At 43.6% G+C, this 27,500-nt stretch overlaps 4 protein-coding genes across 6 annotated transcripts in view; all 4 read left to right on the top strand.

The window, feature by feature from the left end:
- phlda3 (pleckstrin homology-like domain, family A, member 3) overlaps positions 1-1,400 on the top strand; it is a 2,649-nt gene extending 1,249 nt beyond the window's left edge. The window contains exon 2 of one of the 2 annotated variants that reach the window (XM_056591069.1): positions 371-1,400. The gene's annotated coding sequence lies outside the window, so the exon portion shown is untranslated. Of the gene's footprint in view, positions 1-365 lie in introns of both variants that reach the window. The other variant, XM_056591065.1, reaches the window with a different exon arrangement.
- A 5,941-nt stretch (positions 1,401-7,341) lies between these two features.
- Positions 7,342-10,579, top strand: tnni1a (troponin I type 1a (skeletal, slow)). 2 transcript variants are annotated; one of them, XM_056601259.1, is made up of 5 exons: positions 7,342-7,524; positions 7,736-7,867; positions 8,216-8,305; positions 8,826-9,002; positions 10,083-10,579. In XM_056601259.1, the coding sequence occupies exons 1-5, from the start codon at positions 7,516-7,518 to the stop codon at positions 10,182-10,184; spliced, it is 510 nt and encodes a 169-aa protein (XP_056457234.1). In that variant the 5' UTR covers positions 7,342-7,515; the 3' UTR covers positions 10,185-10,579. The 2 variants fall into 2 exon arrangements, with proteins under 2 accessions (XP_056457234.1, XP_056457233.1); XM_056601258.1 differs by having other exon boundaries at positions 7,344-7,524; positions 10,080-10,579.
- A 1,251-nt stretch (positions 10,580-11,830) lies between these two features.
- Positions 11,831-23,280, top strand: lad1 (ladinin). Its single transcript, XM_056590964.1, has 14 exons — positions 11,831-12,001; positions 12,557-12,739; positions 14,143-14,455; positions 16,266-16,339; positions 17,079-17,250; positions 18,680-18,778; positions 18,960-19,003; positions 19,166-19,208; positions 19,366-19,409; positions 19,588-19,654; positions 20,105-20,239; positions 20,902-20,991; positions 22,065-22,152; positions 22,243-23,280. The coding sequence occupies exons 1-13, from the start codon at positions 11,964-11,966 to the stop codon at positions 22,125-22,127; spliced, it is 1,365 nt and encodes a 454-aa protein (XP_056446939.1). The 5' UTR covers positions 11,831-11,963; the 3' UTR covers positions 22,128-22,152; positions 22,243-23,280.
- Positions 23,281-23,593: 313 nt separating this feature from the next.
- The window catches only part of tnnt2a (troponin T type 2a (cardiac)), a 7,009-nt gene continuing 3,102 nt past the window's right edge, over positions 23,594-27,500 (top strand). The window contains exons 1-9 of the mRNA XM_056590976.1: positions 23,594-23,793; positions 23,971-24,027; positions 24,256-24,269; positions 24,662-24,679; positions 25,972-26,076; positions 26,645-26,677; positions 26,887-26,911; positions 26,995-27,058; positions 27,476-27,500. The exon at positions 27,476-27,500 is cut by the window's right edge and continues 92 nt beyond it. Coding sequence (XP_056446951.1) covers positions 23,990-24,027; positions 24,256-24,269; positions 24,662-24,679; positions 25,972-26,076; positions 26,645-26,677; positions 26,887-26,911; positions 26,995-27,058; positions 27,476-27,500 — 322 coding nt within the window. The 5' untranslated portion in view covers positions 23,594-23,793; positions 23,971-23,989. The remainder of the gene's footprint in view (positions 23,794-23,970; positions 24,028-24,255; positions 24,270-24,661; positions 24,680-25,971; positions 26,077-26,644; positions 26,678-26,886; positions 26,912-26,994; positions 27,059-27,475) is intronic.

Here is a 27,500-nt window from a genome sequence, read left to right as displayed (position 1 = left end):
TGCATTTGTTCCACATTCCATCATAGGATCTGATTATTGCCATCGGAGCGCCATGTGACGCCAGCCTCACGTACAGTGGCGGCTTATTAAATGCCACTCGTCAATAGCCAGAGTATGAATCTGAACTATGAGCTAATGGCCGAGGAATCCACGGCGAGAGACTTCTCTAAAAGAGCAGCAGTAGTCAACGCCTAAATTAACTTAGTCGCCATGGCGACAGCGTTATCTTAAGCCGTCTCTATGGCTATGGCATGACCACCTCGGAACTTTTGTCACTAGACTCAATTCACTTAACAGAAAAGGCTATAATAATATATGACATGTTTCCTTGATATGCCCCCCCCCCCCCGCTTTTCTCCACAAAGAACAGAGCGAACACAGACGTTTTCTGGGAGAAGACCCATGGACAGGAGGCATGGATTCGAGGCCCCATGATGCCGGATGATTCCACTCGCCGTTTCATTCGATTCCTGAGCTTGGATGATGACATAATGATGAAGATGTACACACACACACACACACACTCCCTTACAAGGAATGTTTGCTGATTCCCAGAACATTGGTCTTCAGGGCCAGCAGGCTGAAGCCAAATGGGCAGTTTGGTTGAAATGAAGTGCTTCCGTTGTTGTCTTGTTTTTTCCAAGACTCAGTGTGTGAAGATTTGACCCAGACACTGCCCACCTACGATAGACTGGGAGCGAGGGAGTGATCCGTCTCGGAGCTGGGCTGCTGTATTCTACCAGTGCGTGGATGTCCCTGAAGAGATAGTTATTTCTTAACAGGAACACTCTTAATTCATTTGGAGCGTTCATTCTTAAATGAAATGGTTGTACTGTTTGCCACCATACGATATGTATTTATGCACAGACGTTACGCTGAGGCTTTTAATGGGTATGCATGCCACAATATTAGTATTCACCTCGTATCCAACATTTGATAAAAAAAAATACACAAACCAGTATTATATTCTAATAAAAATATATATTATGAAAGCGTCACTTTTTCAGGCCTGGTTTCGATTGTTCTCGGGGTGGAGTCAATAAACACAGAGTAAACATAAAGACACAGAGAGAGATGAGCAAAATAGGACGGAGAGAGGAGAGAGCAGTTCACAAACCACTACAACGGCTCAGGTCTCGTTCAGCCTCCGACAATGAGCGACTGTGGCGTCAGGCAGTAAGAGAAAATGGCGGGCCTCATCTGGTTCCAATTATGGTTGTAACCTTGTTATTATGACTGCTGGAGGATAGGCAGAGTAAACACCGTGGACGGGGTGCTGTGCTGGAGTCAGGATGGCTGCTGGTGCTTTCTGATCTTCTCGGGGACTGTTTGGGGCTCTTAATGAAAAGCACCACGGGGCCCCAGGCATAAACACCCACCCACGTGCACGAGGTCAGCCCACTAATCCAATTAGTCAATTATGTTAGAACACATGCGTGGGCGGTTTGTGTGTCTTTTTGTGTTCATGCATGAACTGTTGTATGTAAAAAGAACTGTGTGTATCAGTGTGTGCTGCTGTCGGTCAGAATGTGTGTTTGCGTGTGTGTGTGTGTGTCTGTGTGCAGTAATAGGTGTGTGTGTGTGTGTGTGTGTGTGTGTGTGTGTGTGTGTGTGTGTGTGTGTGTGTGTGTGTGTGTGTGTGTGTGTGTGTGTGTGTGTGTGTGTGTGTGTGTGTGTGTGTGCGTTCATGTATGAATATTACCCTGTGCACGTGGGGTTTGTATGTAAAAACAGAAACTGTTGTGTGGTTGAGTCTGTGTGCTTGTGTGTGTGTGTGTTCTGCAGAAGGGGCAACTGGTAGAGAATAAAGAGTGGATTGTACGGACTTAGCTCCGGGAGTGGTGGAAAACCCCCGCTGGCCTGTGAGTCAGCACCGTAATGGGAGCTCTGGGCGTACAAAGGCCCAGACAACAGCTATTCCACCTACAGAGGAAGGGGATCCACAACGCTTGGGTTTATTATTTTTGTTCCTTTTTTTAGTGGGGTATAATCTTTACTTAAACCATGATCAGTGTCTGACAATGGCTGTTAGTGTTGTAGGTTGTGTGTGTGTGTGGTCGTGTGTGTGTGTGTGTGTGAGAGTGTCTGTGCGTGCAATATGTATATGCGTGTGTGTGGGTCTTGTGGGCAGAGGAAAAGGCCTGGGTTTGTACACCTTATGGAATGCACTGTCCAAACACAGTGACCTCAGAGCAGGATCTCTGCTTCTTCTCAGTAGGCGCACACACAGACGCCATCCTCGTCATATAAGGCCATGGCCCTTGACATCTTCACGGACGATTTGCGAGACAGTTCTTATTATTTAAATGAGTGTATCACACAAATGCTTTTTGGGACTGTGTAGCACAGACTATCACAAATTGTAAATTAATTATCAATAACATCTGGCAGATACATTTTATTTGCCTGATATGGTTTGATTTGAGGTACCCTCACAGGTCTCTTGTTTATGTAAATTCCCTCCTTCTCTTCCATCCTCTGTCCTACCCTCTAGGACCCCGCGGACACTCGGATCTGGACGACTCCTGCTTCCATCTGAGCCAATCAATGTGGACGGCCATTTTGGTTAAATAGCAGTAGTGTGTCTCCACAAGATCGACATGACGCGAATATGTGATTGGTTAAATGACTGGTTCCTCTGTTATAACCAGACCCTTCATCCCTCGTGCCGAACACCTCCGTAGCTATCTGTCCATCCAGCCGGCCTTCCTTCCTTCTTCCTTCCTTCCTTCCTTTCTGTCTTTCATCATCCCCTTCTTTCTTTCTTTCCTTCTTCCCTTCTTTCTCCCTTCCTTCCTTTATTTCTTTCTCCAGTTCTTCCCTTCTTTACTTCTCCTTTCTTTCTTTCTTTCTTTCTTTCTTTCTTTCTTTCTTTCTTTCTTTCTTTCTTTCTTTCTTTCTTTCTTTCTTTCTTTCTTTCTTTCTTTCTTTCTTTCTTTCTTTCTTTCTTTCTTTCTTCTTTCTTTCTTTCTTTCTTTCTTTCTTTCTTTCTTTCTTTCTTTCTTTCTTTCTTTCTTTCTTTCTTTCTTTCTTTCTATCTTTCTATCTTTCTTTCTTACGCCATTCTTACTTTTGCCCGAACTTTCTTTCTTGCCTTACTGTTTCACCCAGACGTGTCTGCTCACTCTGGCCTCTTCTGGGGGGAAATCCTCCAGCATATCCTGGTGGCATCACGGTAAACGGGACAGTTGCTTGTTTTCGTTGATCACAGCGTGTCCGACACACAAAGAGCGAGGAGTAAAGGAGAAGGGGAACGGGTCAAATGGCATGTTGGCCGATCGTTTATGTGTTCCCCTAGAGGGATACAGCCTGGGCCGGGCGCTCTGGACCTTTTTACATTCTTCAGTTAGGAGAGTTTCCGTTGTTAAAGTCGTACCAAGCAGAGACGTTTCCCAGGGTTTCTCTCACATGTTTACCTGCGGTCTGACATGTGGGTGTCTAACCGCCCTCCTGGTCTCTGCTGCCTCTCTCCTGGGACCTGAATACCAACGGTTTATGCTTTAGTGCCCTCTAAAAAAATCACAAGATCACCTCCATATTTACATATACCTTCCAAACCTTAGCTATAAGTTTATACAAACCTCATATATTGTAGGGTGAGTCTTCTGAATGTAGTTTGGTACCTGGTCTGTGAGCTTTTTAACCTCATGTATAATTGTACTTTATACATATATGTATATAAATCTATACATATATATATATCATATGATTATATATATATATATATATATATATATATATATATATATATATATATATATATGGGTACATAAGAATATTCAAGTCATAATTCAGTTCTAAAGCCCAAATTTACCCCGGAGGAAATACAAAGCAATAAAGAAGTATGTAGAGAAATACCTCACCCTAAGTTTAAGTCTATATCATGAAGATTTAACATACATCCAGCTATTGGCGATGAAAACTTTCTTCTAAAAGCTGGCTGTAGTATAAGGATAATTTACATCTTTGACTCTGATCCATTCATTCCAATACAAAGTCAAACACTTGAGTGCTAGTTTTAGAAGCCATATCTCTTGGCAATTATAAGTAATAGCATCTGGTATTTATCAAGCAGTACTTCAAATTCCTCAGCCTTGCTGTGGTTTGAAGCAATGATCCGCAAACCTTTAAAGGAACTCCACTTAGCAGAGAATGTAAATAGTGCAACACAGCACATTTTCTCTGATTGGTGCAAATAAGTTGATCTAAACCAATCCTACAATATCACAAAATAAATATTTTGTGTGTTTATATACACTCAGGGATACATGGCCATAAAGGGTCTAATGGCTTCCTTAGAAGACCAGTCATTTAGAGGAAGGGAATAACATCAAAACGTCCGCCATCTTGAAATGATTCAGAGGTGTGTGGGCGTTTGGCAGAACGCAGTCATTAGCGGATTCCATTCATTTTAGATTTATTTTGTCTGTTGCAACTCTTTCTCTCTCTTCCTTTCTCCCTTTGTGTGTGTGTGTGTGTGTGTGTGTGTGTGTGTGTGTGTGTGTGTGTGTGTGTGTGTGTGTGTGTGTGTGTGTGTGTGTGTGTGTGTGTGTGTGTGTGTGTGTGTGTGTTTGCGCACATTTACAGACAGACAGACACAATTAAATACACAAAAATAGCATTTGCCGGTTTTAGCAAGACAAGCAAATGTAAAACACACACATACAACCACAATAAATACAGCACAAAAATCGATTGTTTGTTTTTGGCAAAGCTCACTTATTATATACAAAACCAACCAACACAAATGTAAACAACCCCATGTAGTGCAAAGCCTCAGTTCCACTCGCATGAATGTCCAAAATCCTCACCATTTTCACATCTGCTAATGTTTTCCCTCATCCATTATTCCATTGACCGCCATATGACCATCTCCCAATGCCTCCACCGCTCCACGAGAACCAGAAAGCACCGTTCAAGCCCCCCTAATCCCCCTCATCATCCATTACACTGCCCCCGAGCACAGGGCCCACTCTCAGTATGCCAGCCCCTGTTTATAATGAATCTATGAGCGACAAATGGACAGAGAGCGATGAAACAGAGATGGGGGAGACTAATAATAGCATCCATTTACCAGAGAGAGAGAGAGACAATACGGAAGAGAGACAATAGGAGAGAGTGACAATAGGAGGTGCAGTTAAATAGGCGGACCCATCCAATCTCTGTCTCATCTCCTCCCTGCATCTCACTCTCTGGCTCATGGTCCGTCCAAACTCTTTGTCTTCCCGTCTAGTTGTGGTAAGCTACCCGTGTGAAATGATTTCAAATTGTTTGTGATGTGTGCCGTCTGGGATGTTAAGGGATGGGGATGCAGATTTTATTTGAAACAGCCATAGGAAGACAAGTAGAAGGTCATAAAACTTTAATTCATTATCCAGTCTAGTAGAGGGGGATTTGTTTGTGTGGAACACTTGAAATGTTTGTTTTACTGGAGCCATGGGTTATATGTTATATGTTATTTTTACAATATATTGAATGATTATACAACAGTTAGTTCCGACCAAGTAATTTGATTGGACAAGAGGCATTCCATGAGTGCTGATATAGAGTATAACAGCACTGGTACTTTTAACTATACATGTATCGCTCCGCTTTACAGGTGTTCTGATAACCGTTAATCCAGTCCAGCTGCGGATCTATTTGTGTTGACAGAGCCAAATAAATCATTAAATAAACACACAGATCATTATCTGTTTTTGCTTATTACTGTTAACCAATAAATTGTGCTTGTAGAACTTTATGAAAGAAAATATCACACTTGAGGTCGTGCTGCTGTACTGAATATCAGCATGGCTGGGATTATCCTCGGCACTGGGCCTACGGCCTCGTACCTACGACCGAATCACAGCCGTGCTGATATTCAGTACAACAGCTCTCCCTCTCATTTGATATTGCTTGAATAGAAACAGAAAGATTCGATTACAATAAATGAAAACATGTTCTATGATTGTGCTACTCAAACTAACTCAAAAGACTATCTGTCCTGTTATGGCTGCTCAAATTCCAGCTCTTTCAAACCTTGCATAGTGCGATCCCAATCATTTGTCTGCCTCTCCCTGGTCAGGGATGGAAACCTAAACTCTCTCTCCTGAGCCAGCATAATTACCACACTCCACACCTCACACACATTCACGCACTTACACACACACAAACATAAAAAAACACACACACAAACACACACTGACACTCACACACATGCATGCACACATGTCGAATAAACACATACAAATAAACATTTACAGTATTTATTCACACAAAAATACACAAAAAACCTACAAAGACATATGCGTAGACATGTACACGCAAAAACCAACGCTCACACTCATGCACACACTCACACAGACACAGACACACACACACAACACACACACACACACACACACACACACACACACACACACACACACACACACACACACACACAACACACACACACACACACACACACACACACACACACACACACACACACACACACACACACACACACACACACACACACACACACACACACACACACACACACACACACACACACACACACACACACAGCAAGCCGTCAATCAGTAGTGTCTATTTGGGGGAGAGGGGCTGTTCTGAATTCCTCCACCACAGATAATCCTTAGCAGAAATTTGTGGATGAGAGACACGAGGAATGAAGAAGGGAGGCCTATCATGGTGGAATTTATCTAATCCAGCAGTCCAGCCTGTGGCCCCACTGCCCAGCGGCCCGTGGCCATAGACTCTGGAACTACCAGTACAGTAGCAACATGCTGCTTTGTTGGAAATAGAGAAAATCAAAGAGACCCTCAATGAGCAGAGAATGAAAAGAGAGAGAGAGAGAGAGAGAGAGAGAGAGAGAGAGAGAGAGAGAGAGAGAGAGAGAGAGAGAGAGAGAGAGAGAGAGAGAGAGAGAGAGAGAGAGAGAGAGAGAGAGAGAGAGAGAGAGAGAGATAAGATGAAGAGATCCCACTGCAAAGCTGATAAAACAAACAGTGACAACTGGTCCCCCTCAGTGTGTGTGTGTTTCTTTGTGCACAACTGTGCACATGCAACTGTAATCTTATGGGCGTCTGCAAATCAACTCATCTAATCTCTCTCTGTCCGTCCTGCAGTGTGAAATCGCATCACGATGCCTGAACAAATGTAGGTGCCCTGTCTTGTCTTATTATAGATGTTGCCTACAAGAATACATACATTATATGGGTACACACACACGTGCATGCATGCTGCCGGACGTACACACAACCACAGAAATGCATGCACAATTTAATTGAAATGGATTGCATATAATTATTATTTGTTCATATTTGTCTCTCTTCTCTTTACAGGCAAGAGGTAAGATTGTAACCACGGTTTTGAATCGTCATGTTGTGATCAGCAATGAATCAAATATATTTTCAAGTTTTATACAGCTCATTCATGTAGGCCTATACACTTCCCTGTGTTCACTGTGTGTCATCTATTGTTTTCTTTGTCTAGAGGAAATCCAAGATCTCAGCTTCAAGGAAGCTGATGCTCAAGGTAAATATTCCTGTAGTTATCTAATTTCAACAGAAGATGGCAGCAGATTTATACCAAAAATATTAGCGCACGTCACTGACGTTTACCTTTGAAAAACAAGAAATATAGAACTCACTCCGGAAAGTCATCGGAGAAGCCGTGGCTTTGTAGAATGTAGGCCGGTGGATCACAAGTACATACGGCATTGACTATGATGGGCTTGTATGTCTAGAGTCTGATGGTGGCAAAAGCTAAGGAGGAGCTGGAGCAGGAGGTCATGGTCAAGGAGGATGAAAAGGACAAGTACCTGTCAGAGAGAGCTCCTCCACTTCAAACGAGTGGCATGACCATCGGCCAGCTACAGGTCAGTCGCTCTGCCAGTCCCAACCTGCCATCCTAAAGACCATACAACAGGTGTCCTAGCGCCCTCCCCAGGCTATAGGGTGTAAATCAAGAAGATCCTCAAGAAGTGGATTACTTTTCAACCGAAAATACATGATGGGCCATCTTTTGTAGTGTCACTCACAACGCTACAATGGCGTGATTGATAACAGCCCTAAGGCTTTTATTAAAATTTACACCTGTGTTTACATTGCCGTGTCTCATCTTTGGAAACAAATATTAAATTGGATTGTTCTGTTATTAGCATTAAAAGGGGGATAGTGTGTACATGTATTGGCCTGCATGTATGACTGTATATCTGCTTGTCTAGGACTTGTGCCGAGAGCTTCACTCCAAGATAGATGAGGTGGATGAAGAGCGCTACGACATTGAGGCCAAAGTCATGCTCAACACTCGGGAGGTAAACCTCTACAATAGTGGGACGATAATTAACTATTAATTGAGAACATTAATGAATCAGTAATTGCAGTAATTATTAGCATTAACAAACCATTGATTAACAGTTATTTAGCAGTTCACTTATGGTCTTGTATTAATTTACTGATGTTCATGTTTACTTGTGTGGTGGATATGGTGTTCATTTGACCTAAGGTATTCATTAATACATTATTTAACATGGTTAGTGTTAGGGTTAACCCTAATCCTAAGGGTTATTTGGTGGTTTATTATTGTACCCTTATTGTAAAGAGTTACCCAATACGGTAACACTAAGTCATTATTGTGGTCGGGGCAGAAAACACACGATTAATAACAAAACATTTTCATGAATGCAATCATAACAACATCTTAGCCTCGAATTCCCTCACTCAAAGAAGCCGTCTGAAAGAGCTGAATGAAGGGGTGGGGTTCAGCGATGACAGCCGCATACTACTCTGCTATACACCTGGGTAAAGACTCCTATGTGGGGGCCCCGGGGCCAGATCAAGGACCTGAACATCAAAGTGCTGGACCTGAGGGGCAAGTTCAAGAGGCCCAGCCTGAGGCGTGTCCGGGTGTCGGCCGACGCCATCCTGCGCTCCCTGCTGGGCTCCAAGCACAAGGTGTCCATGGACCTCAGGGCCAACCTCAAGTCTGTGAAGAAGGAGGACACTGAGAAGGTGTGGCGCGCAGACACACACATGCACGTACTCTCACAAATACACACACACACACGCGCACACACACACACACACACACACACACACACACACACACACACACACACACACACACACACACACACACACACACACACACACACACACACAACACACACACACACACACACACACACACACACACACACACACACACACACACACACACACACACACACACACACACACACACAGTAGGTCTGCACTCTGAACTACATACACATGCACAAGCACACGCACACTCACACTCACATGTTGTCCCCTAATCAAGATGGGTTTCCCCTGTGAGCATTCTCAATAACTATGCTGTCACTTGGTTTTGCTCTCTCTCTCTCTCTCTCTCTCTCTCTCTCTCTCTCTCTCTCTCTCTCTCTCTCTCTCTCTCTCTCTCTCTCTCTCTCTCTCTCTCTCTCTTTCTCAAACTCCTTCCGTCTCTCTGGATAAAATGTCTTTCTCTCTCTCACTCTCACTCTCTCTCTCTCTCTCTCTCTCTCTCTCTCTCTCTCTCTCTCTCTCTCTCTCTCTCTCTCTCTCTCTCTCTTTCTGTCTCTGTCTCTGTCTCTGTCTCTGTCTCTGTCTCTGTCTCTGTCTCTCTCTCTATCACCCCCACAACTCCTTCGTCTCTCTCTCTTTATCTCAGACTCTCTTTCATTTATTTGCCTTCTTCGTGAGAGCCAGCCAGTCAGGCAGCTTAAACTAAACCCTGTTTAGCCCTGGGACCTTTTGTGTAGTAGAAGGTCTAGCTTAAGTTTTACATTCCCTAATGACTTCAATAGAAAACGTTCCTGAAATATTGTGTGTAGGTGTGATCTAGGTGTGTGTGTGTGTGTGTGTGTGTGTGTGTGTGTGTGTGTGTGTGTGTGTGTGTGTGTGTGTGTGTGTGTGTGTGTGTGTGTGTGTGTGTGTGTGTGTGTGTGTGTGTGTGTGTGAGTGTGTGTGTGTGTGTGTGTGTGTGTGTGTGTGTGTGTGTGTGTGTGTGTGTGTGTGTGTGTATGTGGGGGGGGGGGTACCCCTGTGTGTATCCTCCTCATCCTCCAGAAGAGGCCGGTGGAGGACAGTGACTGGAGGAAGAACGTGGAGGCCATGTCAGGGATGGAGGGCAGGAAGAAAATGTTTGATGCTGCCAGTGGCCCCGCCCAGTGAGGGACCAGCCAATCAGAAGGGAAGGATGTTGGTTTTATACAACACATGGCTGACTGGAAGAGTGACTGACGAATAGAACTCAGCAGATCTATGACCCTCTTTTTGAATTTTCCAAACCTATTTGTTTTATTTAGTGCTATTTACAGGAGAAGTGAACACTGAACTAAGATAAATTCCAACCAGAGGGTAGTCATATATATGTGAGCGATGTCAGTCTAATATTAGCAGTCATTGTTTGAAATATGAGAATTCCTTTTTTCTGTTCTTGTTTTTGTTATTTAAGAAAGATCCAACTTGCTTTACTGTAATGATCAAGTTTGTAGTTGCACATTGTAATGGAAATGTGTGAGTTTCAATATGTGCATCTCCACTGATGCCAAAATAAAAAAAGGTCAAAAGGATCAAATTGCTGTTTATCTTTCCGTCCTAATCCGGGTCTGAAACATGACACCCAAAAAAAAAACACTTTAGAAAACATTATGGTTCTCTCTCATGCACCCAGACAGTACTGAAGGGCCAGTTATCGGTGTGTGTGTAACTGTTGACGTTGTGTGTCATCCCAAGCCACCTGCCCAGCCTCTACAGGAGACTAGATGTTGATTAGCTCCTATGACCTCGCCAACTGATATCTATTTTGCATGCTCATAAAACAATCGCTGTCCAAAGTGTACGAACACTTTCAGTTCTGCCAGCTTATCTGCTGTAGCAGCAGTTGATTGTCTCGAAACAGTGTGTGTGTATGTGTGTGTGTGTGTGTGTGTGTGCGTGCGTGCGTGTGTGTGGGTGTGTGTGTGGGTGTGTGTCACTGTGTCTGTAGGCCATTACATTTAAGGACAACAGGTGAGTTGCAGTACGAAATGAACATTTTTCCAAACCACCAAACAACACCTCTACTAGTCCAAACACAAACCCACACACACAAATAAACACCCTCACACATATTTGAATGCACAGATGCTTGATACATCCCCTGCACTTAAACAAAGGGTGATGAACACTGACAAGCAATTTGTTACTTCTATTCATGCCCTGTCTTGCCTTTAAGCCCAACTGATCCCCATGAAGAATCAATAAAACCAAGATAGCTTAATACATTCCCCCTGAACAAATACAGTCTATGTACAGTCTTCTACAGAAATTGGTGGGGTTGCATTGGACAGAGCTGGGTCAGAGTCCGTCGAAAGGGTGCGGCTGCACACAACAGAGCAAACACAAAACTACAATCTGAGACATGAGAAAGATACTCCCTTCCCAGGTAAACAATGATGTAAATTGTAAAGGCCAGATACACAAAAGACCTGTTTCTGGATTCAGCTCCAGAACCAGAAGAATTGAGCATTTATGAAGATATATAGTGTATATCAACCATCAGCATATCAACCATCCCATCCCCCACACTTATGATACAATCCTAAAGTCAATAATGAATGAATGGCAATAGTGTTTGATGATACTTTGTAACCGTACATGGTCAGGTGCTCTCTCTCTCTCTCTCTCTCTCTCTCTCTCTCTCTCTCTCTCTCTCTCTCTCTCTCTCTCTCTCTCTCTCTCTCTCTCTCTCTCTCTCTCTCTCTCTCTCTCTCTCTCTCTCTCTCTCAGGTAGACTGCCTTGTGGTCACATGACGCGTTACAGGGTAAAGGTGGATTTCTTCCTGCGGCAATAAGCAGTCTCCGAGTACTGCGCTCCTGTGCCAGTTACCTCTCCTAGCGCAGTCAATACGCGACAATTTCGCCGCTTCTTCCTGTCTCTTTGGACTTTTACGAACTTATCGACAAAAGATGTCTCTCAGTCGAAAAAACTGGAAGGCTTTGTCTAGGTAAGCGTTCATCTGTCCAGAGACATTTAGCCTGTTCCACCGTTTATTTCAATGATTTGGGAGTTTGGTTTTGGTTTTGGTTCATGAATGCCAAATAAAATGTTTTGGAAATTAATTCTATTGAAATTATGTTAGTGACAGCTTGTCATATCTTGTAACTCGGTGACTCAAATAATCGGAAATACGCTCGGGGCGCAATCGCAGTTTTGTTTTCATTATTTTCCTAACTAAAGAAGAGACTATAAGAAAAAAGGGAGCATAGTGATGTAAAACATGTTCTGATGTTTGCAGAATACATGCTTCCCTCCAACACGTTTTGACAGGGCACATTTTATAACTAGTCTAGCAGGTTCAGCTTAACTGTAACGCTTTGCCGTTAGGCCTATTGGAAGTTATCTTCCAGCGTTCTGGTTTGGATGTTGATGTGACAACACGTTGCTGAATGTCGATATGCCGTTTTGTATATTCTCTTTTCAGTTCAGATAATTGTCCCCATTGTCAATGTTGTATTGGCGTGTGCTGTTTTTCTGTAGTATAACATGCTTGCTTTTACAGTCTAACGCGCCAGTGGACGTTGGAAGATGAAGAGGAGGTTGAAAGAGAGAGAAGGAGGAGGGTGAGGGGTTCGAGCAGCACAGCTGACCCTGACTCACCCGGCACCGATAGCCCGTCCAGAGACGCGCCCATCTACTGCAGCCCTCCTGTCGGGGCGGCTCCCGAGAAGGCCCAGAACAGCAGGTAGCTGCTGCTGCTGTCATGACCAATGATAGCGAGACATGTTGGACTGGAGATTGTGTTTGGATTGTCTGTGTGCGTGTGTGTGTGTGTGTGTGTGTGTGTGTGTGTGTGTGTGTGCGCGTGCGTGTGTGTGGGGGGGGGGTTGTGTTTAAGGTGATGTCATCTAGGGACATTGTATGTCAAAGTCATTGTAGGCCTATTTCAAAGTCTTCGTTTTGTTTCACACACCTACTTTGACTCTTTCATTTCATTCATTTTTTCTTCCTTTTATTCTCTCTCTCTCTCTCTCTCTCTCTCTCTCTCTCTCTCTCTCTCTCTCTCTCTCTCTCTCTCTCTCTCTCTCTCTCTCTCTCTCTCTCTTATCCCATCTCTCCTGGCTCCCTACTTCATCTTCATCATCTCCGTCGTGGTATTTAAGCAGAGCATGTTTTGCCCTGAAGGACTTTGCTCAACCCTTGCCGACCACAGTCTAAAACGTGACACCGTTCAGTGTGGTGCATGTGAGCTAAAGCCAAACACACAAGGCAGCCGAAACGCTCTTCAAAAAGAGTCTGGAGAATCGCTGTAAGCCTGGAGGAGAAACACGATCATGCCTGTATATATTTTCTTCTTCTTTCTTCTTCGTCCGTTTATCATACATGTCATTCAAATACCTGTGAGTGTCATCTTTGATGGGTGTGTGTGTTTGGCACATTGTGTGACAATGTGTGCGTTTGTGTGAACTCCTGTGTGTTAGGATATATTTTTCACATCATAGACAGAAGTAAGCAACACTTTATGCTTAAATGCTCCGCGTATGCTTGTGTCCATCTGTGTGATGTGTGGGTGTGTTTGATTCTTTGTGTGTTTGTGTGATTGTGTGTTTGTGTGCACGCCTGCACGTGTGTGTTTATGTGTGTGTGTCTGTGCCGTTGTGTTTGTTTGTGTGGGTGCCTGTGTGTGTGTGTGAGCGTGTGTGTGCCTGAGTGTGTGGGCCTTTGTGTATGTATGTGTGTTTGTGTGTGTGTACGTATGTTTATGTGTGTGTGTGCCTGTGTATCTGTGTGTGTGCCTGTGTATGTGTGTGTATGTGTGAATGTGTGTGTGTCTGTGAGCCTATGTGTGTGTCTTTGTGTATGTATGTGTTTGTGTGAATGTGTGTGTCTGTGTGCCTATGTGTCTGTCCTTCTGTATGTATGTGTTTGTCTGCGTCTGTATGTATTTTTGTGTGTCTGTATGTTTTTTTGTGTGTTTGTTTGTGTTTGTGTGTTTGTGTGTGTGTGTGTGTGTGTGTGTGTATGTACGGTATCTTTGTGTGTGTGTGTAATGTATCTTTGTGTGCCTGTGTGTGTGTGCCTGTGTGTGCGCACGTGCCCGTGCGTGTGTGTGTATGTGTCCGTGTGCCTGTGCGTGTGTGTGCTCAGTGCTGAGCCGGGGAGCGAGGACTTTGTGGAGATGCTGCAGGTGCGGGACGAGAGGCGGCGGCTGAGACACGTGGAGACGCTGAGGAGGCAGAGGGCCGAGGAGGACGGGGAGGAGGTGGAGGGGGCCGGGGGGAGGGCCAGGGTGGAGCTGCTGGGCGACTCGGAGGAGGAGGAGGGTGACGGAGCGACGAAGGGAGGGAGGCTGGCGGCCGTGACGCTGGCCGCCACCAAAGTGTCCCGCGTTGGTCCGCCAGTCAGCCTCCGCAGCAACGGGACCAGAGGCAGCACCACGAGTGGGACCCCCAACAGACAGGTGAGCAACACACTCACTGGTCACACACACGCACCCACACACACGCGCACACACACACACACACACACACACACACACACACACACACACACACACACACACACACACACACACACACACACACCCATACACACACACGCACACACACACACGCACCCACGCGCACACACACACACACACACACACACACACACACACACACACACACACCCATACACACACACGCACCCACACACACGCGCACACACACACACACACACACACACACACACACACACACGCACCCACACACACGCGCGCGCACACACACACACACACACACACACACACACACACACACACACACACACACACACACACACACACACACACACGCGCACACACACACGCACCCACGCACACACACACATACTCGTTATATACAGTCATATAGTCCCATAGTCATAACTTCCCCTGGGAATTTCCTTTGAGTTTTATCAATAACAATGGTTCTACTTTACTTATCTTAACTCTCTCTCTCTCTCTCTCTCTCTCTCTCCCTCTCTCTCTCTCTCTCTCTCTCTCTCTCTCTCTCTCTCTCTCTCTCTCTCTCTCTCTCTCTCACCCTCTCTCTCTCTTTCACTCTTTACTCAGTGTTTGGCTCCTAATTGAAGCAGTTTGACCATACAACCTGCTATCACATGACAAACAATGCTCAGGTTTTCACCGAGAGAACGCTGCTGAGACTCAGGGAAGACACAGAGGGATGAGGCAGTTAATTTACCACGCAACATTAATGCTTCACCTCCTTATAACCGTCCGTTAACACAGTGGTTACCCCACGCAGAGTGTGTCCTGTTAATCATTGTCCTGCATGGGCCCAACACAGTATAGTTCCATTCCTCAGGCTGTGTGAGTCACCTTACATGTTACCCAACACTCATGGACTTGGAGAACGTTCAGACAAATTCAACACACATAGATCTACCGACCAAACACACGCACACACAGGCATGCACGCGTCTGCACACATTGCCACGCACACACAGGTGACACACACACACTTATGGAAACACACACACGCACATAGTTGCATGCACGCACACACACACACACACACACACACACACACACACACACACACACACACACACACACACACACACACACACACACACACACACACACACACACTCACACATGCACAAACACGCACATGCACACACACACCACGCAACATTTGCATCATCATAGAATCTTTATTGCCAGATATCTGACTCTTATTAAATGCTGTTACTTTATTGTATATCATTCAGTTCTTTATGATTCCCTCGTAAAACACATCTAAAGGCAAGTTTTATTTAAATACAATTTGAAAGACGATTTAGAATGAAGATTTTGTTTAACCATGCTCGGTAATACACACAGAACCTGGTCTTTAGGAAAACTTCAAAATAAGTATACATTTTTTTACTATGAAAATATATTTAGTTACCAGGCTTGTTGTTAGAGCCTTAAGGAGGTTTTATTGATATCATTGGGATCATTACTATTCTTTAACCAGTACATTTCAATTTACCTTGCTACATTCAGTACTGTGCACTAAAAGGGCTTTCAGGTTATATATACTTTGTTAACAAGTAATGTTTGATTCTATTTACAATATAAGGGAACATTTAGGCCTAGCTCAAATATGTGTATTTCACATGCATTTTTTAAGGTGTATATACCAAGGTTAAGAGTACTTTTGATAATTAGTTTTGATAAGTATATTTGAGTTTGTGAGTATTGCTTACTTGAGTCTGAGGTTTACGTTGGGTCATTTTTCCAGCATGGGAACGGAGACTCAACTAGAAAAGTTCCTGATGAAAATCCCTCCTCTCCCTCTTCACGCAAGTTTGTCAGGTGAGAAGAAATAAACAATAGGTAAAAAAATTACATATGAATGAAAATTTAAATATGGACCTGTTGTCATCCAGAATAATCTGAAAAAAATGATACTTTTTTGACATTTAGTTTAAACTTGATTGCAAAATGCAAATTCCCATTCCGAAAGCAAATTTTAGCTATTCTTAACACTACACTACACTACTTTGACTTTCAGATACAGTTAATGAGAAATATTTAAGTTTCATGATGTGTAAAATAACTATAAATATCCTGTAGACATGTAAGCCCCACTTAAAATGTCTGGTAAGCAAACCTGTGAATGCGCTGTAAGGTTATTAAAGTACAAGGTTAAAGACAATTCAATTAAATCAATAAAAGATTAATTTGAATTTTCAAATGAGTTGGCATTAATCTGTTTTGCTAAATAGTGCAATAAGAAATTATTTAATATGGCCTGGCAAAAGAAAATATTAGAAAGGCATGGCATTATCTAATGGAAAGCAGGCCAGAAGTCATAGCTGCTCAAATACTGCTGGCTAGGGCGGGATTAACGCAAACATTACCTGCTAGGTTGCAGGATAGGTTTTAATTGGCATTGGTTAATACCACAATAATACAACAACCATGAACAGGATCTGATTATGACAATTATTGATATTTGAAAGTTTCCATTACAGCCCCCTCATATGGTGTTGAAGTCATGGATGTCTTAGAACACTGCACTGAAGCTGGACATACTTTTCTCCCCCTCTAGTTCGGTTTGCATCTCCCTCGACAGCTGCACCTCCCCCACCGAGAAGAGCCCGCGCCCGGCGGCCTTCGGGCCCACACCTCCTGCGTCTCCCGGCCAGCCCTGGGGCTCTCCCTGCCACAGCCCCTCTCCAAGAGGACCCCAGAGCCCCATACACAATGGGTTCACTACCGAGGTAGACGGATGACTCACTCAAATGGGGTCAAATGGGGCTAGATATTCAAATTTCTGATGGTATCAGACACCGTTTCGACTTTTCAAATGCATGTAAACATCTTAGTCCGACCTACATAAGACCAAAATCGAACCATAACGGACATCTCATAATCGGATAAGAACACCTAGATAATACTGACCCCACTCACTAACAATGGCCAAGTCATACACATATGCGAAGATCTGCGTCGCTGCATGTTTGTGCCGACAATCTTCGACTTCCCAGCGCTTAGCAATGCATCACTCGTCGTCTCTCAAGAGAACAGCGTCAAGTGATGCTGTTTGCTCGATCAATCAGCGATCGGGGGAACAGTTGTATGATTCTTTTTTGATTTCAACAGCCTGACAGGAGGGTAAAAAGTATACCCCTGGGCGAAATAGAAACTAGGTACTTTCCGTTTAATGCTGGAAGACACAAGCGTTATTCAGCAGTGATATTTAAATTATTTTGGTCCATTTGTAAAACATGGATGTATTGCTTTTTTTTAATATGTGACCAGAATGGTCCCCCGTTTCTATTACCAGATTGACTCGTCAATTCATGTTAATTTTAGTTTCACATTACGCTATACTGCCCCCTTGTGTACACGTTAACATCACGCTGTTCCAATGCAGGCAGCCATGCAAAGATCTGCGGCCGGATGCGGAGATACGCAGATCTGTATATTCACACTCAATCCATCGCTCACTCACACACTCGAGGATTAAACACACCAAACCTCAAGCAGGGCTTGACAACGGAAGCTGAAACTTACTGCATCTCTGCCTTTACACAGGACGCCTATAAGTCCCAGGTGGACTTGGTTCATCATCATCTAATAATAATAATAATAAATGAAATTTATATAGCGCTTAATATGGTACTCTAAGACGCATCTAGACCATTTAAAATCGAATCACATAAACACACAGGCCTCAGCTCCGTCTGCGGTGTGGAAATGCTCATTGAACCACACGGTAGCATAAAGAAAGCGGATGTGCATTATTCTTGTGATTCAAACTTCATCTTTGGTGTGTTTCGGCAGTCACTCTCTCACATGCGCACTCACTGTCACTAGTCATTCACGCGCACACTCTCACTGTCACTAGTCCCTCACGCGCACACCGCACAGCCTCTCATTGAATCACGAGCCGTATCGAGCTTAGCCGGTCACATCTAAAGACTCTTAGATCTAAGGTCTTTGTTGTGTTGTGTATATTAAGAGAGGCTTTGATGTCATTTAAAGTTGATCCAAATGAGTTGTATCACATGTCGCAGTCATTAAATACGGGCCGGCCTCCTTTGTGCGGGCTGAACTTGATACGAGGAGCCAGGGAAAGGCCATGGTGAGTAGCTGTTACCCACAAGGTGCGACGTGTTGACCCGGAGGTTTGTGCTGTTACTGCAGGCCGCTGTGAACAGCTCTCCCTCCGCCGACCCGGCCAACGGCAATCAAACCAACAGACCCTCCCTTGGCAGGCAGAGCTCCAGGACCACCTCCTTCAGGGTAACACACACATATATGCATGCACTAGCCCACACATGCAAGCACACACACTTACACAGACATGCACGCACCGACAAACATATGTGTGTGCATGCTCACGTGCGTACACACAAACACACAAACACAAGCAAATGAACACACCCGTAAAAAAAACACTAACAGATTATCTTCAACCACACAGATGCTGAAGAAGAAATCCGGAGAGGCGGCGCCTATACGAAGAAGGTCAGGGACTCCTTATCTATAATCTCTCTCTCTCTCTCTCTCTCTCTCTCTCTCTCTCTCTCTCTCTCTCTCTCTCTCTCTCTCTCTCTTCTCTCTCTCCCTCTTCTCTCTCTCTCTCTCTCGCTCTCTCGCTAACCAACTTGTGTTTTGTTCTTTTTTTAGCTCGAGTGTTCGACTTACATCCCAGAAATTTGAATCAAACGCTGTAAGATATTTCATTCATAAGCATAAAGTCTTACAATCCTGTTTTTATTCATGGGGTGATGCATCTCATTGCATTACCTGACCTGATGACGTTATATCTTATCGTGAAGTTGTGAAGCATTAACGTTTGAATTGTACTGCATGACTCATCTTTCAAGGACCCAAATCAAGAAGATGAGAAAACGTCGAATTTCCAGAGGAAGTAAGTCTTTCTTATGATCAGCTGATTTTACGTACACCTCTATGTACTCATTCTGAAGCTTATTCCATTCAACATTTTAAGTAGTCCAAATTTATAAAGTGAAAACATACAGCCACGGCTGTATGGTGGGGATTAGCTTCTAAAGGTGTGTTTGTGCCTCTCCTCTCCGTCGGACCAGCACCAGACAGAGGGTGTCCTCCCACTCCATCCAGGAGAAGATGGAGCGACTGGCTCAGGCCTCACAGGTCGCCTAAAGTTCCCCTACGATAAATCAATAAACAGCTGGTGTTATAATGAGGCAGTATGCAAACACTAACGTGCAAAGGCACATATTTGCACTTTTGAGATGCGATAGGTCGTAGTCACATGGCATTTGTTTACTTTGTCTGTCTGTGTTAATAACTCCTAGACTTCCTTGATGGCTTTGTTTAGCCTACATGCAGACATTGTACACATTACATTGATACACCTTTCCTTTCCTTCTGTCAACATTGGACCATATATTTGGCTATGTTATACTGGTATAATAATAATTAATGTTAATTGTCTTACAAATAACAAAGCTCCAGTTGCACAAGATAAATATCTTTATTCTACAACCCTTTGTGAATCTAGATTCTATCCACACATAATTTAGTGTTTTTTTCTACATTGATCCTCATTCCACTTTCTGGTGACTCCTGGGACCCCTGCAGAAGCCGGAGGTGTCGCGGTTCCCAGACGTCACCCAGAGGACCCTGGTCTTACTGGAAGAGGTTTCAAGGAAGAGGGATCTGTTTGAGAAGGAGCACCAGGCCTCCAGCCCCACCAGCCCTGGAGTCTCCAGACAGGTCACTAAACAGCGAACACGGTTCATAAACACTAAAGACTATTCACTAAACACTAACTGTATTCAAACATCTTAAAGACTATTCACTAAAAACTATTGTTAAACACTAAAGACTATTCAATAAACACTAAATACAAACATTTAATGCTAAACACTATTCATAAACACTAAAGACTATTCCCTAAACACAAAACACTTAACACATAAGAATAGGCACTAACGACTAAACACTATTGATAAACAGTAAACACTAATACAATTCACTAAACAGTAGCACTAAACACCAAACACTAATCACCAACAATTAACCAATAGTCTTTACACTATTTACTAAACACGGGACAAACTGTAAACAATGTTAAAACTCCCCCCCACTAGTATAGTTTACACAGGGGCTCACCCAGGTTTTACTTTGTTTTATGTATTCTGCAAAGACACAGACACACACACACACATACCCACGCACACACACACACATACCCACGCACACACACACACACACACACACACACACACACACACACACACACACACACACACACACACACACACACACACACACACACACACACACACACACACACACACACACACACACATCACACTCACACTCGCACACACACACTCTTATAGTTTACCTTATAGTGTTCATTGCATCTACAGGAGTTCCGCACCTTCACGTCTGGCATCTCGGATCGCATTAACCGCTGGGTCCACAAGAGCACCAAGCCAGGCTCCTCCCCCAACCCCGCGGTGAGATGACGTCTCAGACGCTGTCCGACACAGTCTCAGACAGCAAAGTTGAAACACCTTTTCAAATGATATATGTAGAAATGTACTGCTCACTAATGTTGTCAAGCAACCACAGAATCCTTTTTCCATTCATCAAGACATTAGATTAAGCAGAACAGAGCAAATAATACAATCGAAAGCTATTAGAGGTTGGAGGTAGGTTACTGCTAGCACAAAGGTACTCCTTATGACAGATTAATGAGTTCACAAGCAATGCCGGGATTAGATTAATGTGAAGAAATCTTTAAAGGAGAGCAATCAGGGTCGTATCAGCTTGTTGTGTGTGTGTATACGCGTGTGCTCGTGTGTGTGTGCCTGTGGTGCTACTACACCTCACTTAATCATTGCGTTATTGTGGGGTGGGTGTCCCGTCTGGGTGGAAGCATAGCGCCAATAGTAGTTGGCAGGAAACCAGAGATTAGTAATGAATCATCAATCCTTCAATCACAGGTTGATTCAATTCATCAGAAGATATGGCACACACATGGAGATAGGAGGGCGAGACGTTGAGGGGTGGGGGGGTGTTCTATTTTGAATCTTTTGAGAAAAATCTACAGGAATGTTGACACACAACTAACCTCTGTAATATTAGTTGTAGAATTGAAGCCATCCCCCCCAAAATTCCAGCAATAAACCGTGGTAGGACCTATGGAAGCAAGGTTAGGTGCTTTTTAACCGTAGTGTGAGCTACGAGTAGAACACGATGTCGATGTAGCCCATGAACACTAGGGGGCAGCATCACTCCTTCTGCTGCACAACTCAGGCTGACCAGACTGACACTTTTTCCTTATTGCAGATTACTATTTCCTATTCCCGTTCCTATCAGACAGATTTTTTTTCCTTGATAATAACACATAACCCTCACCCTGCTCCTCCCACTAGAACCGTCTGTTACAAAGGGTTTTCTTTCACGTACTTAACCAACAAAGGCTAAGAAAGCCATGGCCAACTTAACCTATATCCCGATATATATATTTGAAATGATATTTGTCATGTTCTCAGTATGGACTCAGTGCTGTGCTCATTGCATGCAGGACCTGAGGCATGTTGATATCAGCAGCAAGAAGATCCTGTTTGAGAGCAAACACAAGGAGTGAAGGATCTGCCACTGGGGGATTCTTGGTAAGCATTCTTAAAGCACAATCAAATCTTTCAAAGTTGCTTTGGAGTTATTAGTTTTAGATTTGTGTTTTCTTTGTTTTTCTTCTGCAGGATTCAGAAACTGAAGTCAGAAAATGATTGAGAATGAAATGGAGGATGAACTTGTGTTGTGGTTCTTCGTGTTTATTCCTCAAGCTCTTTTGTTTTCCCATACTTGCACAGAAGAGATGCAAGTGGCGCATCAACGGTCTCAGTGGAAGGAAGTTGCTTTTTTGTTTTGGCTTAAAGATTAGATAGATTTTAGAGAAATGATTGTTTGCTTCTTGGTGGCTAAGATACGGAGTGAGAGATATGAGACAGCAATACAGAATATATCAGTGAATAGAGTTGCACCAGTGACCCTTGTGTTTCAAGTCTTGAGTAGTTCCGTTTAGCTTCAGGTGATTTAATGCACTTTGCACAGGTGAAGGCCTTTCGTCTGATAATAACTTTTCTGATTATCAGAATTTGAAATTCTGGGACCGTAATTCTGTAAATGAGGGTTATGTTTGTGGTTAAAGTTGTTCTTCTTACTGTGCTGCCAAATTTATGTTTTCTGTTTTATTTGCCTTGTCTTGTATGCTTCAAAGGTAGGTTGCTGCCTGGTGACAAAATAAAATCTTTTATGACGAACTGTAAATATTTGTATTTTTGGTGTTTGCTGCCACGGACGACGACCTAGCCAATGAGGAAGGCTTCCATCTGTGTTGTCTCAAAGAAGTGGGCCGAGAGGAACTCTTACTCTTTAGATAAGAGATATGGCCATGTATCTGTCTAGTGTCACCTCCAGCCCCATGCATGGTGGCCTACATGGTTAGTCTAGGTGTGTACGTGTGTGTGCGTGTTTCTGCCTGCCTGGGGCAGTATGTGTGTGAGTGTGTTTCTAGATGTATGGTGTGTGTGTGTCTAGGTGTGTGTGGTGTGTGTATGTGTGTGTCTAGGTGTATGTGTGTGTGCCTTTGTGTGTGTGTATGTGTAATTTGGTGTGTCTGTGTATTTGTGTGTGTATGTGTAGGTATGTGTGTCTGCCTGCCTGTCATAGTGTGTTTGTGTGTCATTATTTCTAATTGTGTGTCTATGTTTGTGTGTCTTGGCATGTTTGTGTTTCGCGGTATGGTGTGTTTGTGTGTATTTGTATTTGGTGTGATTCATCAGTGTGTTGGTGTGTGTATTTCTAGGTGTGTGTCTATGTGTCTGTCGCAGTGTGTGTGTATGCGTCTGTGTTTTTCTAGTTGTGTGTGTATCTAGGTTTGTGTGTGTGTGTGTGTGTGCGTGTTCTGTACTGCCCTTATCTCTTAGGTCTCTTAAACACGATGACTCACGGCCTTACCCCCGGCATCTGAATTCACCTTTTTAGGAGAAGGTTGATAGGAGTGTTACCATGCTATCTCGATGGTTATTAATACACACAATGGGAGAAGAGGTCCCCTAGCATTTGACTTTCTCCCTCTGATACCCTCTCTGCCGTGTGTGTGTGTGTGTGTTTGTCCACCAGTGTTCGACCCTACTGGTCCCTCATTCCCACTGAGGTCTCACAGCCAAAAGGGCTTCTTTGGAGCTCCGGGTTTCTCGGAGAGTCTGTGCTAGCGTTGCCTCTCTCTTCATTCTTTCCATTCTTAACAGGTAGGTGTGGTTTCATCTCTGTGACGATAGACGCATGTGTCCATCTTTAACATCTGGAAAATTAGACTTAAGACTTAGTGCAGGCATGGACCATTAGGAGGCTGTAGATGAGTGGAGCAATGTGATGGTTTGATGGAGGAGAGTGATAAAGTCTGGTGAATGTTCACTGATTTCTAGCTGCTGAACACGCGCCGCCATGTCGGACAACGAAGAAATAACGGAGGAATACGAAGAGTAAGTCGAGTTCGTTTTGGTGCTACGCAGTCGACAGTCGAATACACACATCTGATCCGTTCGCCTTGGATCGTGTGATGCTGCTTTTGACAATACTTATAGATAGACACTGACATGCTTAGCTTACTGATATTTAATAAATAGTTTGAAACGCCTACACCATATAAAACAGCTTTTTTTTTGGTCTCCTGAGTGCCGCTGTAACAGCCATTCTTCTCTCATTTTCAGGGAAGTCGAAGAAGGTAAGAAGTCTCCCTCAAGATTCAAATATTTCGATATCTGGTATTGTGTCCACATGTCCTGTACAGATGAGAATACATGACAGAAACCTGATTAGAGTGCAGTCCTGATCGTAGACGTAAAACCAAGCTTTTACATAGGTTAAGTAATGGAAAAGAACCAGTTCTGTGAGAATATGAACCCGCATTATTTCCATAGCTGCCGGCAGTAATGCGTCTTGCAGGGTAAACACTAATGCGCGATAAAGGTCACCTGTTTGAAGTGTAATGATAATATCATTATTTGGAAAAAAAAATCCCTGCAGCCCTTTACATTGTAATATTGTTTTCTAGTTCAACTTAGTTCAACCCTAACCCATTTCTTGTCTGCTTGCTTTTCTCTGAATCTTGATTAGAGGAGGAAGCCCCTGAAGGTATGTGGAGTTCTCCATGACTCGTAAAACACTGATTTTTTTTTTTACATACATTCATCAAATACTGGAACAACAGCAGCTATAGAACATAGCTAAATTTAGAGAGCTTAGGTCTAGTGAGCGCAGGTAAAGCTTCATAGAAAGAAAAACCTGTTAAGTTGAATCAATAGTGCCTTTAAACATGGGGAGATGAAGCGAGCAGACCTTCCTCTTGCTACATTTATCTGTGACTCTTCCAAGGTCATATTGGCTGAGGTAATACAACTAATAAAAACAGACAACTCACAACTGATAAGAGAGTGAATCAAGTTCCCTTTTCCTTGCTGAAATAATAAAAAATAGAATATCAGGTCTTAACACCAAGGTCGTATTTTTTGCAGACAGGAGTATTCATTATTTATTCTGTATAGATTCAAATGATGAACATGCACCTTAAAGTGTGAGTGAAGTGAACCCACATTTTCTGCTGGAAAACTAACACTAGATAAAGAAAAATGATGAATGACGAAGCTCTGCGACAGGACCCAGTCCCCGTCACCGTCCTGGGGCATCTGGGACATTCCATATGCCAGAGGGCACCCCCTATTGGCACTATAACACCTCTACGGGCTCAAACTGGGGCATTATAAACCAGCAGTGCTAGGCACACACACACACACACACACACACACACACACACACACACACACACACACACACACACACACACACACACACACACACACACACACACACACACACACACACACACACACACGACCACACATGTTATCTTTTTGTCTGTGGTTGTGTGAGTGTGTGTGCGTGTGTGTGTGTGTGTGTGCGTGTGTGTGTGTGTGTGTGTGTGTGTGTGTGTGTGTGTGTGTGTGTGTGTGTGTGTGTGTGTGTGTGTGTGTGTGTGTGTAAGTACAAGTTTTCCAGTCCTTCCAGTCCAGTTTTATCTAGTTTTATCAGCGTCTATGTCAAACGCTGGTGCTGTGTTGTTCTGAAGCCAGCACCCTGTTATCTGGGGGCTATGTTATCCACGCTATCTAACAGCAGAAGTTCCTCTCCACTTTCCATCGTGCATCACAAAACGCAAAACAGGCTTGATTCAAAGTTATGCAGCAAGAGGGAGGAGTAAGGGTGGGGCGGATTAGCGGTAACAGGGTGTGGCGGCAGGGTGGCTGCGGGTGTGGCAGTTGAAGCTTTTAGTTTGAACCGATCTCACAGCTGTCTCACATGTCACATTTTTTATCATTCATATGGAGCAATATTTGTGAGTGTGACACTTGGTTCACGCCCCCCCCCAGAGGCCCCAGGCGAGGAGCAAGAGCCGGAAGAGGAGGAGCTACAACAGGAAGGGGAGGATCCTGAGGTGGAGGAGGAGCTAGAGGAAGAGACCAATGAGGAACAAGGTGAGCGGAGGTTAACGCTTTAATTATTTTATTATGATATAAAACAGATAAAGATTTGATTGCCTTGTTTGTACATCATTCCAGACTTGAAATGAAAGTTTCATCCACCCATGGTGCAACGGCAGTATTCAAGTATTTCATGTCAAAATCAGATGTAATAGGGCAATGTTAAAGCAAATCTGAGTGGAATGAGTTTATATACTCGTGAATCTTCGTGACATATGGATCGTCTCTTCTAGAATATCCATGCGCTAAGAAGATATATATAGACATTTATGAGTCTATCCATATGTTATGAAGACATGGATAGACTCCATAGAATTAAAATACTTGTTATACAGGGTCACGCCAGTAAATTAATGAAAAAAGTTTTCTCTTTGCCAAAAAGATTCTTGACTCAAATAATGGGATGAGATTAGGGTTGCACAGTTTCCTACAGAACCTCAGGTCGTCATTTAAAACAATGTTTTTAGAGGCTTTCTAAGTACCTCCTGCCCCTCAGGCAGCATGATCAACATCCTTCTTCAGTCAGTATGCTCAGGATGCTTCCTGCTGTGGTTTCTTTCAGATGGTGAAGATGAGGCCGCGGAGGATGAAGGAGGTAACGGTGTCTGATCGTTATCGCTATCTGAAAGGCGTCCTGCTGTTTGTCTTGGACGCCTGTGCAGGAGATTAGGCAAATCAGTTCATCTCGGGATGAGGTTTATGTATTTGCCGGAACGTGTTTGTGTCGGTGTTTGGATGTGGTTGATTGATCCCTAAATGATATCTATCTCATTGTGATTTTGCTTTGTCCTTTGTGACACACAGAAGAAGAAGCAAAGCCTAAATTCAAGTAAGTTGGTGGTAAAGACTGATATACACGCATGCACGCACGCAAGCACTCATACTTATGTTTATCTCCTTGTTTTCCCACAGGCCGTTCATCATGCCTAACCTCATACCACCGAAGATACCAGACGGAGAGAAGGTGGACTTTGATGTGGGTTATTAGCTATGGAGAGACATTTCACTTATAGACTTTAAAATATGACGTTATTTTGCCTTATTTCACGTCGTTAGCTCATCTCAATGAATGCAACTCAGGTCATGGGATATGTTGGAGCAGGACTTCACATAAGATGAACTTCTTTTATATTGACTGTTTCTGTGTCTTCTTTCTTTCTTTCCAATATCTCTTAAATAATCGCTTGTCGTCATTTACAGTTTACATTTTACCCTCATGATTCATTAATGTGGGATCTACTGTTAACCCAGGAGAACATGCAAACAGGTTTACAGCTGCTTTTACTATCTCAAGTACCGTAATGACCGTAATGTGCTTCTATAACTGCTGGAGAGACGAAAGGGCCCTTTATATCAGGAGGTACCATTAAGATGAGTCTGTGTGTTGTGGCAGGATATCCACCGGAAGAGGATGGAGA

The sequence above is a fragment of the Gadus chalcogrammus genome, chromosome 1, assembly GCF_026213295.1.
Source record: "Gadus chalcogrammus isolate NIFS_2021 chromosome 1, NIFS_Gcha_1.0, whole genome shotgun sequence".
Classification (NCBI taxonomy): domain Eukaryota; kingdom Metazoa; phylum Chordata; class Actinopteri; order Gadiformes; family Gadidae; genus Gadus; species Gadus chalcogrammus.
The sequence above is the reverse complement of the archived record's forward strand: the minus strand, read 5'-3'. Positions and strand labels throughout refer to the sequence as shown.